Raw genomic sequence first — 12,606 nt, 5'->3', positions numbered from 1 at the left:
GCAGCAAAAAGAAAACAACCATTAGGAAACTCTTACAAATTTTATTCAAACCAACAGGAAGAATTTGGCTGAGAACAAGAGGCACATTTTCAATCCAAAAACCTCAGCACTGTTAACTGGATTAATTCTGTATAGTCAGCCCATTCATATGTACTTATACACACCTGTAAGAAAACAGAAGTCACAACCAACACTGACATGTCAAGAACAATCTCTAAAATGGAACTAATTTCACTCTGAGAAGAGCCAGTTGCACTACTGCTTGGGAGTACATGTCCTCTATTGATTCCTGGGGCTTTAAGCGCCCTGATCTAGTGAAAGATGTCCCTGCCCATGCCAGGGAGGCTGGATCAGATGATCTTTAAAGGCCCCTTTCAACCCAAATCATTATATGATTCTGTGTCTCTAATAAAATTCAATTCTCAAGACATTTATAATAAGAAAAGTAAAGGAAAATATTCTTGGAACTGATACAGTTAGAAAAATCGTAACTGCAGAGTAGCTTCTATAAAACCAAAGTAAATTCAATGAAGGTCTGTACAGCTTTATTTAGAACATACTGGGTAATTGACTATTGAATATTTCCTTTTTCAGGCCACAAAAAAACTAGAAGAGAGAGCAGTATATGCAAAGAGCAGATCAGAATTCAAGGCTGTCTTAACAGATTAGAAAAACTACCTGAAAGACATAGAATGCAGTTGAACAGGTCTAAGTGCAAGATAGTTTACAGAGAAATAATCAACTACACAAATACAGAACCAGACAAAGCTCAAAAATCAGGTGGCAGCTCCAATCAGTTACTGCATGAGAATGCTATACATGTCCAAAACCAGGCATATATCTGTTCAGCATGGATAAGTATACTTGTAGCAAGTAATGAATGTATTCCTTTCTCTCAACCCAGTGCTAGCAGTTAGATCTCAGTTGGCTTACAGGACCATTCTGAACACCAAATTTCAACAAACAGGCCTATTGGGAAAACAGAGACCACACAGAAGAGCAAGAAAACAATTGCAGGGCAGGCTGACTACTAGATACGAAAAGAATGCAGGGCAGGCTGACTACTAGATACCAAAAGAAACAGAGCTGCCCTCAGAAGGCTGAGTGTGGACCTATAATATGGTTTCAAGGATGTAAAAACCAGTGGCAAAGAGGAAAGGTAGAATTATTCTCTAGGTCTACCATTATTAAGTAATGACAGACCTTCAACTGTGGCAAATCAATAAGCAGGGTGGGCACAATGCAGACAGATATTGAGTAAACTCTTTTAATGACAGGGGTGGAGGAGACACTTAGGGAGGCTGGAATTGCTGCTGGTCTCTAAAATGTGGTTAGATCAGACATCAGTGATAGATATAATTCATTCTATGCAGGCAAGGAATTGACTGGAAACCTCTTAAGGTCCTTTCCTAGTCTGTTTATTCCCAATTGCAGAATCATGGAACACACAACTACTGCAGCGAAGGAAGGCTGATAGCTTATATTGCCACAATCCCCATTAAAATGTTCTTGCCTGTAGCCTACATTATCCCAAGTTTATTACAAATTAATTTCGCCAAAGAATGGAATTTAAACTTGTTGGTTCATTTTAAAGAAAATTAGAAGTTATGCAATAGTAAAATCACTCAAAGCAACAATAACTTTGTTATGGAAATACCACTACATCAATACTCAGAAGCTGACCCTTAAAATACTTCAATTTTAAATGCTGGATTCTTAAGATCTTCTCCCAAGACTTTCACTATGGGATAGACATCAATTTGGTTTCATCCTATTGAAACATGTATTTTGGTTTTGTCACAAACAGGAGTCCATTCATCAACTTTTCCCAATCACTTTAAAATGGCGATGAAGAATTATTCTATTGCAAAAATTGTGACTATTAATTCAACTTTCAAAACTCAGCCCTGTTATTCAGTAACATACAGATCACAAATATTATTACTTAAATTTGTCTTTAAAGCAAAATGAACAGCAGTCTTTCTATGTCAGGTTTCACAGTCAGTTTAATGGCTGTGAACAGATCCTGCTGCTGCCAAAATGTCCAGTACCTCCCTCCCCAATAACAAAGGTGTGGATTCTTGCTCCTTCCCTTGTGCTGGCACAAATACTCATGCAACTGTATAGGAAAACCAGGCCGGCAAATCGATCTAGTTGTAAACTAATGCAGAATAAAAGGGGAGTATTTTCAGTCATATCCATCCCCAATCTTAAAAATCTAAAAAACTGTAAAAACAGTTGAAATAATGCAGGTTATTATTTGCAGCAGAAGGCAGAATGATTCCGCTCAGTGCCAACTTGGATTTACTTACTTGATAAAACTGCTCACAGCATTAAAGATTTTAACTTGCTAGTTTCCAGGGCAGGGGTGTGGAGACACAGAAGAAACAGCTGTTATATACTGAGCAGCGTAAAGATAGATCTGTAGGAAAAAAGTTCCAAGGAAAATAATCTTTTCCTGGAGAAGGTGAGCTAGCATGACAGCTCTGTTTACAATCCTGTAGACAGAAATTCCCTGACAATCTTTGAAATCACACATTGTTTAATCAGTTCTTGAATTTGAACTGTAAACAGACTGAATATTTGATGAGGCACAGTCTCTTTTGTAAAATCATTTCCTCGGACACTAAGGACGTCTCTACTGCTAAAATTAAACATTCACCTAAAGCAACATAATTATGCTGCCTTCCTTGCCATGGAGTCTCCCATTCTTAAAACTTTTTTTTTTTTTTTTGCTACAGATCAACAGATCTACCATCATGACCATTAGTTTAGCAAATGCCAATACGTACAGACACAAGAGTGATGTCTGACTGGCAAACAACTGCAATACCTTTGATAAAAAGGATTTGACTGACACACAGCTAACAACACTCAAGTTCTCAGATGCAAGAAAGTCACAGATGATGAAAATATTACATGTTATGCCCAAATTAGTATTGTCACGGTTCAGAAGAGCTTTACTACCATAAAAGTAGAAATCAGTTAGATTTTGCTGTTTACAGTCTCAGGAGCAATTACTGCTTTATCATAGAAAGAATACAAGGTGAACATGCTAGCCTCAGAAATCCTAATCAACTTATATCAACTAAAATTTTTAACACCAATGAAGTCTACCCAATATTTTTGTAACTCAGATTATCAACATCTAACACATTTCTAAACTGTTCTCACATTATACAGAAAATATTTTTGAGCAAGGGTATAGACCCTTTCATGGGCTTTCTGTACCCAGTAAATTTGTACGATAAATAAGAGTAGCATTTTCCAAGCTTTGAATAGCCTAGAAATATAATGTAAGATGTAGCATGATCGAGACACACTTAAGATTTTTCTGAACTCTTATATAAAACTGCATATTATGCTAGGGATTCAGCAATTAAAAAAATGTAAAGTGCATCCTTGTTTACCGATTTAACTTTGTATTTCAAATGCCCTTGCCTAGAGAATTCAACACATGCACAGAAACCTTTTTCCTTAAGCTAGTTATAAACTGTGTTGTCTATATCAATATAACAGGCTGCATATATGAAAAATAATGTCATTCATAAAAGAAATTCAAGGCATATCTATTCAATAGCTTTTCACTAACCTGCTTCCTGATGTATTTTTTTAATGTGAAGAAACAATAACCACGGACTTCATAGTATACCATATTTAATAATAATATAATATTTAATTTATTAATAAATACCATATTTAAAATTTTTAAAAAGACAACAAAAACCCACCAACCAAAAAAACTCCCCACTAACAACCCAAAACCTGGAGTAATTGTTAAATAAGAACTCTTAACTTTTTCATAAATAGAGCGTATCTCTACAAGTCAAAAGCTAAAGTAAAAGTCCCAACTGACTCTGCAGCTCTAATAATAAAGGCTTTTTTAATTTTCCCTTTTCATTACTTTCATCCTACAAGCTTAACTGCCAGTATCTTTCACAAAATAGCATTTTCATCAGAATGGAAAGATAATATAAAAGCTCTATATTGTCTGCAAGGGTCAGCTTTTCCTTATTAGGTTTTAAGTAGCAAAAACTAGTTCTGCAAAGAAAACATACTGTAATTATCGTACTCAACAGGTAGCTTCAGTAATCAGGCCAAAAGCAACACAGTGGTCATGTCATTCTCAAAAGATCAGCATTTTCCCATGCTTCTGCATAACAAATGCATTGCAGATTAATTGAAAGCGTACAGGCCATCTTAGAGCCCAAATTAATCCGAGCATTTGATATCCCCTTCACTTCATATGGAAATGCCATTCAATGGCACCATTTTCATAAGGACAAAGTGTTTTTTGATAACAAGTGGAATGTAAATCTCATGAGAAAGAAATCAATCCAGCCCAAAGAACTCCAGAGTATTGATCTATGTGCATTATAATTTTACAAGCTTGAAGAGAATTTGTAAGTTAAAGGGGAAATGATTACAACCACAAAACAGCTGCTATATCACAAAGTTTTCTTTTAACTGTGCTATGAAAGCAAGAAATAAGCAGCTTCTGAAGTTAAAAGTTATATTGGTTGAATTAAGTCTTCAGTTTGTTCAAAATCAAAGACAACATTTGATTTAATTATGATTTTTTTCTTGCAAATGTAAAAACACTTTAAAGAACTGCAGATTTGCAAAAAAAGTTCACACCATTCAGTTCTGATCAACAAGTCTATTGTCTAAATTAAAGTTAAAGGCTGAATAAAAGATTTTTACAAAATAATTTTTCAAGTACAATGAACTTTGTCAAACCTTCCATATTTGCTTCTGCAAAGCAGGTGAAATTTTTTCAACTAAAAAGTAACAGTGACACAGCAACAAAAATCTATATAATATAAAATTCTAAAGCTGCGAAGTAAGAGATGGAAAACTTCCTCTCACAAAAATGAGATTAATCCTAACAATGCAAGACAGACAAAAATCCCTACTGGGTATGGGGGTTTTTGTTTGCAACAAGTAAAGTGATTTTGAACACAAACACAAGACTTTCACTGAGAACCCAAAAGAAATCAGGGGCCTTCTGAGCTTGGCTCCAGACTAAGGCCTAGTCTTTTACTGTAGTGCTTTCTGTCACAGCTTTGAAAAATTTACAATTTCATTTGAAGTACAAAAAGAAATTCTAGATGTAGAAGCTGAGATTTCACCCTCACCCAGACACAGGTATGAGGTACTGATTTCCACAAAAACAGGGTGAAATTTTAAATTCTGTTTATCTCAACAGGTCTCAGACTGCTTTAATCTTACATTACACTTAAAAGAACCCTGTTTGTCTTTTGAAAATAAGTTTCAGTTGTTCATATAACATGTATAGACCAATACACATGGAATATGTTTTCTCACATGTTCCTCTCCATTTCAAGTCTGAAGGCATCAACACACAATTGTATCCCAAACCGATACTTTACACCCCACAAAAACACTCTAATTCTACTACACAGTGTAAGTAAATATTGCAGATATGACAATACAGTAGCCTCCAAGTTTCCTGCATGATTTTTTGCATGATCCTAGGTAATTTTATCAACTGCAAATTGGCATTTCAAAAACTATTCTGTGAGCCCCAGGAAAAATTTGTAAATTTCTATTACAATGATTATCAAAAATAATAACTTACACTGACTGCACATCTCTGACTTTTATCAATTACAAAGCCTCAATGATACTCTCAGCCCAGAAGAAACCTCCCTTCTACAAGGATGAGTATTTACATACTCACTTAGAAATACTCACCCAAGATGAGGTTTCTATCCAGCCTAGCTGGACCAGTAGATAATGTATTCGCCTTTCTTCCACATCATTTCCCCTACCCCATCTAAGCAGGCAACTGCAGCTTTCCTGGGGGAGTATCCTCTGCTAATATCCAACTGAAATGTCAATCTTATGCTAGAATCTGGTGGTCATTTTTTCAATATTTTTTCCACAAAAAATAGAAATTATCTGCTATGATGTTCTGTCATAGAGAACAGTAATGTGATTAAAATCCCAGTAGGTATAAACGCAAGACCAAATGGACTCTTTAGTGTGTTCAAATTCAGTTGAAGAAATCAGCAAAGCAGAAGTCCCCTAAAGCCTCTTTCTTGGTGAAGACTTTTCTTTTACACACCTGTATTAGCAGTAAAATGTATACAGTGTAGCAAAAAAAAAACCCCAAAAACAACCTATAGTGCGATTTCCTTTCTCTTTTCCTTCTCAAAAATCCATCACAAATGACTCAAGTAATTTAGAGAACAAGTTTGAAAGTTTCTAGGCTTGAAAGCTGAGATATACCTCTCAATTTTAAAAAGCAAGCAGGAACATGAAATTTTGCAATTTTCAGTACTAATGACAGTTTCTTGTGATGTTCTCCTACAATTTTTAATTAGTTCCAACATAAACTCATCTTGCAATTGCCTATCTCTATCCAAACACTGTAAATTCTCTGTCAGGGTGCAGTCTTTACTCATCTGCCTGTTTTTTATGAAACTTACAGAAATATAACCACAGTAACTAATAATCACTAATACTTACATGACTGAACTCACATAAAGTATATTGTTTGGAAGGTATCTCAATTTTAAGACACATCCAAAAGATAAATAACTTCTTTAAATACTTAATTTATTTTTAACAATTACAATGTAGGTCTGTGACAAAAACAGTTTCCGAAATCCATTTACATATACAAACACTACTTCTGTAAACTTTGCTACCTTACTTCCTTCTTTCCACTTATTCCCTATAACAAAATTAATAAACCATGAGTTTTTGTTAAATTATATTGTCCTAGGTTGCAATATTGATGTAGTTAAGTATTCTATTACCACCAGCTGTGGGCCATTAGCTGCTATCACCCACTCCGGATGACAGGCAATGGGCCATCCGTTAGCTATTATCACTTGCTAACGACCCACCCCGCATGACAGGCAATGGGCCATCAGGGACCCACCGTGTGACTCATGGACTTATCTCATCCCATTGTGAGATGCTCTGCCGAGGAGGGAGGAGCCAGGTGTTCCCACCTGGATATAACCTGGCCTTGGAACTGCCTGAGTTAGCCCTGTCTACTGGGTTCCCAGAGGACGAGAGCTACCACTGGATCTTCAGCTGGAGACTAGACCTTCACAGGATCACCGCTTCAACTGGACTACTTCAGTTGGACTGCTACTACCACCCTAACAGGGTGTTAGGTTGTATCTGACTTTGTCAGTGCTTTTCCTTGTATTATTTCACTTATTTTTTTTTAATTTCAATCTTGACTTGTGATCTCCCACTGGTTTGTTTTCAAACCAACACATATATAAAACAGAAATCAACACAAATTATATTTTTTAAAGCTTCGTACCAATTATTTCAAAAAACTGAAGGTGTACAAACAGCTTTGCTTAGATAAAATAACAGGCTTCTTAAAGTGCCATGAAAAATACCTGTGAAGACTTCTGTCTAAATCAATTTAAAAACATCTGCCTAAAAAAGCATTCATCATTTAAATTCACTAAAAATGCTTCAGTCACTTCACTTGACTGACTCTCAGGCTTTATCATTCCAAATTAAAGAAAAAAGAAGATTCTTAATAATTCTAGTAGCAATTTCTCTATTTAGAAGTTTTGCTAACAATTCGTTAGAAAATTACTCTTCCAAGGTATTCGCATAGAGTAGGGCTTGGCACAGAAAGTTTCTCAATAAGAACCAAAATCACAAGGCCTAATTCCAGTTGTAATTCACTCCAAGACCACCAGTTACATTTATACTTTAACCTTTAAAATTGAAGGGTTAACTAATCATTAGTTAATTAATTTGCTTTTTCCTTTCAGTAACATCAACAAATTTTTATATCTTGTAAACTTAACACACTAATGTCCTCAAAAGTAAAAGACTTAACCCCTCTGCCCTGATGTGGCTTTGAGTAGAAGTGAAGACCAGGATTACATGACCAACTATGGACCTCAGATTCACTCAAGTTAATTTCATGAGCTCTCTTGCACGTCAGCCAGGCAGCCAGGAGAAGCACAACTGCATCAACTCTCCAGAACTGTTTTTAACAGCTGGCAATTCCTAATAGGAAAAATACAGGCAAATAAATCAAAATATTGACAAGCAAATTATTATGTGTTCTGTACTCTTCGCATATCACACAATACAAAGTCATCATTTATTTAACTTGTTAAAAGGTTTAATTAAAAGTTCCAGTACGCCACAAACCTAGTGCAAAGGAACTTCCAGCCACCACAGATGAACCATTCTAAGCCTCTTCTTCTCTGAGAAATTCTGGCTCTTGGTAGGGTATGGTAATCACTCTCATCATTTTCAAAGCCTTCTTCTGACATCATTAGTGGCATTTCATCCAAATGAGAGGACTCATCTTCCACTTGGTACCTGGCAAAATGAAATAAAAGAACTAAATAAATAGCCAATACATCCCTTTTTATTGCTGGGAATCTCGTAAAGTAACAATTTTTGCCATATGGAATTATATTTAGGAGATATTTTCATCTAAGCATCTCATGTAGTTTTGTTAACACATTAACAAAATATTCTGATTTAGTTAAAATTGTGCAAAAAGGCCCGCAATCAATCATTGTCAATCACAGTATAAACAATTCCAGGGAAATTCTTGTTTTTTACATAATCTGTGCATACAAAGTTGCAACCTCCTTCTTTTCCAGTGATTATTTGTAAGATTTTGTTAAACAGAAGTTACTTTGCAATGCTTATAGCAGACACAAGTGACTAAGTTTTCATGGAAGTACAGACTTCATATTTCCACTTAGCTTCTTCAGCTTGCTTCCCTGATGTCTGTTCTTGTGTGTGCAGGCCTTTGAGCCTCACTTTCTCCACAACTCATCAGTATCTTGGTTTTAATTATAAAAACATTATAGTTACTCTTATAATTCTACACAAAAACATTCAGTGAGTCATGAAGGTTTGCCTCTGGGACCCATGGAAACAACATGGGTCCAGAGGTAACAATGGTCCTTTCCTCTCCAAAACTGTTATCCACTCTAATTTTACATTTCTGGAATGCTTTTCAACCTAAGAAAAAACACTAGAATATTCAGTAAGAAAATTCCCCTAAGTGCATGCAAATTGACTAACACTCATTTCATCCTTTTATACCTTTGGGAAGATGACTGAAAGAAGATGTGCTGTTACTCAGAATTAGTAAGTTTAATTTTCATGAAGCTGTATTTAAAGTGATCTCTTACAAGGTGAATACTGAGACTGTCACATTTTCTCCACAGCAACCTAAACCAAATCCATTTAAAAATAGTATTTAACAAAACCCGAAATTCATTCTCTTTATATAAGTGACCAGCTGGAGTGCATGGAGTTCTGCCTAGGAATGGATGAGCAGGCAACTGGGAACTTCTGGGTTAGAATCAAAGAGAGGACAGCTAAAGGCAACATTTCAGTTGGTGTCTGCTAGAGACCATCTGAACAGGAAGAATGTGCAAGTGAGGCCCTTTACAGACAAAGAGGAGCAGCTTCACGTTCTCAAGCCCTGGTCTTCATGGGGGACTTCCACCACCCTGGTATCTGCCAGAGGAACAACACAAAATGACATAGGCAATCCTGGAGGGCCCTGCAGCACTTTGACAACAACTTCCTCCTCTAATTACTCAGGAGGAGCCAATAAGAAGAGATGCTCTGCTGAACCTCGTACTCACCAAGCAAGAAGGCGCTCACTGGAGATGTGAAGCTCAACACAGCCTTGACTGCAGTGACCATGAGATGGTGGAGTTCAAGACCCTGAGAGCAGGGAGGAAGGAGGCAAGCAAGCTCATGACCCTGGAATTCAGAATGAATTCAGCCTTTTCAAGAATTGCTTGAAAGAGTCCCATGGAATAAGGTCTTGGAGAGAAGAGGGGCCCCAAAAAGCTGATTAGTATTCAAGGATCAGCTGCTCCAAGTTCAAGAGATTCCCATCCAACTGGGATGGCCCTGACCATACAAAGAAGGAGCTGTCCAAACTCAGACACAAAAATGAAGTGCATAGAGGGTAGAAATAAGGACAGGTAACCTAGGAGAAATACAGAAACACTGTCCAAACTTCCAGGGACAAAGCTAGGAAAGCTATAGCCAAATGTGATTGAATCCAGCCAGGGATGTCAAAGACAAGAAATTTTTAAGTACATAGGCAAAGTAAAGAAGACTAGGGAAAACATGGGCTCATTGCTGAATAAGACAGGGGATATAGTTACACAGGACATGGAAAAGGCTGAGGTACTGGATGTCTTCTTTGCTTCAGTTTTGATTTGCAAGACTGACTATCAGGAGCCCCAGGTCTCAGAGAGCAGGAAGAAAGCCTAAAGCAAGGAAGATGAGAGCACGAACACTTATGCAAACTGAATATTAATATACATATATAATTTCATACCGTATATTATATATAATAAAATACATATAATATTTAATAAATATATATACATAGTATACAATATAGAATATACAATATAGAATACGATATATAATATATAGTAATATACAATTAGTATTATATTATATATATTTATATATAAAAATATAAAAAAGCCTACGGGCTGTGATGGGATGCACCCACAAGTGCTGAGGAACCTGTCAGATGTCGTTGCAAGGTTACTTTCAATAATCTTTGATCAATCATGGCAATTGGGAGAAGTGACCAAATATTGGAGGAAAGCAAATGCCACTCCTACTTTCAGGAAAGGCAAGAAGGAGGACTCAGAGAACCTGCCCAGACCTTCCAGTCTCACCACAATCCCCAGGAAGGTGATAGAGCAGCTCATCTTTGGAAACCTTTTTCAAAAAAGGACAAGAAAATAATCAGTAGTCAGCATGGCTTCACCAAGGGCAAGTCCTACTTGACCAACCTGATATACTTGTAAGATGAAATAATTGACCTGGTAGATGAGGGAGAGCAGTGGATAATGTCTGCTTGGACTTCAATAAGGTCTTAGACACTGTATCCTAAAAAATTCTCATAGACAAGTGTAAGGGTCAATCAAAGAATCAAGTTCTGTCTCAACATTTCTCATCAGAAGCCACAGGTGCAGGACTTAAGCTGGTACGGAACAAATGCTTTGTGCCTGCCAAAGCTGGTACGGAATGAAGGCTTTGCAGCTGTTCTCCAAGTCCCTGCTACTGTGAAAGATCCATGAAGCAAGATGGGACCACAAACCATAGACTCCCTGCCACCCACTATTGGGAAAGATCCATGGAGCAGAAATGATAGGGACTTACCACAGACCCATACCCCAACAAAGCATGTGCAAAGCCTCAAAGACCCCAGGTTGACCACCACTGCCAGGAGAAGCCCATGCACAAGAGGATGGGACCCACGTCCAAAGCCAACCACGCTTCAGACACTCCTCTCTTGGCATGTGTGGCCTGCCAGGTGGAATTTGGCATATCTCTACAACAATTAAGGGGGAGCAAAGGCGGGTCGCAAGGAGGGACCAGGTGTGTTGACTAGCACAAAAGACAGCTCTGAAACAGCTGAATTTTGAAGATCTTCCCCACCATGAGATCACACTGATCAAAGACAGAAGCAGAGGAACACCTTCTGGACTGGGACTTCTGGAGACGCCAGATGCCTGTGGACCCATGGTGATAGCTATAAACCCCTTTTTCCTCTCCTTTTTTCCCCTATCTTTTCCTTTGTTCTCTCTCTCTATCACAGGTCGCTTTACGGGCACAATTAATAAAGTTCCTGTTGGGATTGAAATTTAACTCCCTTGATTTGTTGAATTATTTGCCTTACTTTCTTTTTTGCACTCTGAGATCATAGCCAAAATGAACCATCATGCGTCTGCTTATAAGTGGACTGTGACAACAAGCAGCTGCTGTAGCAGCTGGATGAGCAGACAGTGAAGTGGATTGAATTCTGTGATAATAATTCTGTCACTAAGTCTAGATGGAGGTCAGTACACTAGGTCAGTGTACACCAGAGATCCATGCTGGCTCCAGTCCTGTTTAACACCTTCGCTGATGATGTCAAAGATGGGGCAATATGTAACCTCAGCAGGTTTGCAGATGACATAAAACTGGAAGGAGTGATGATAGGCCAGATAAACATGCTGCCATCCAGTGCAAAACTGACAGGCTGGAGAAACAGGTTGACAGGAACCTCAGGAAGTTCAGCAAGAAGAATTGCAAAGTTCTGTACCTGAACAACCTCAGTCACCACTGCATGCTGGGGGCTACTCCAGGGAAGGAGCCTGACAGCAAAGAATTTTGGGATCCTGGTGAATACCAAGATGACTGTAAGCCAGCACTGTGCCCTCGCTGCAAACAAAGGTCCCAGTATCCTGGGCTGCATTAGGCAAAGTCCTGCCAGCACGTTGAGGGAGGAGATCCTTCCCCTCAGCTCAGCACTGGCGAGGCCACAGCTTGAGCACTGTGTCCAGTGCAAGAGAGACATGAACATGCTGAATTGAGTCCAATGAAGGGCCATGATGATGATGAAGGGACTGAAGCATCTCTCCTACAAGGAAAGAATTAGAGTGCTGGGACTGCTCAGCCTAGGGAAGACAAGGCATAGGCAGGATCTTATTACTGTCTATAAACCTGCAGGGAGGTTGCAAAGATGACTGAGCCAGGCTGTCTTCAGTGGTGCCCAGTTACAGGACTAGAGGCAATGGGCACAAACTGAAACACAGAAGG

General features: G+C 38.0%; 1 protein-coding gene across 5 annotated transcripts in view; it reads right to left on the bottom strand.

Moving 5' to 3' along the window:
* The window catches only part of ATP9B (ATPase phospholipid transporting 9B), a 154,174-nt gene that overhangs the window by 129,193 nt on the left and 12,375 nt on the right, over positions 1-12,606 (bottom strand). For all 5 annotated transcript variants that reach the window (XM_085051714.1, XM_085051715.1, XM_085051717.1 and 2 more), the window contains exon 2: positions 8,167-8,340. In XM_085051714.1, coding sequence (XP_084907840.1) covers positions 8,167-8,340 — 174 coding nt within the window. The remainder of the gene's footprint in view (positions 1-8,166; positions 8,341-12,606) is intronic.

Source organism: Lichenostomus cassidix, chromosome 2, assembly GCF_008360975.1.
Source record: "Lichenostomus cassidix isolate B80296 chromosome 2, HeHo_3.0, whole genome shotgun sequence".
NCBI lineage: Eukaryota > Metazoa > Chordata > Aves > Passeriformes > Meliphagidae > Lichenostomus > Lichenostomus cassidix.
This window is presented reverse-complemented; position numbering and strand designations above follow the sequence as displayed.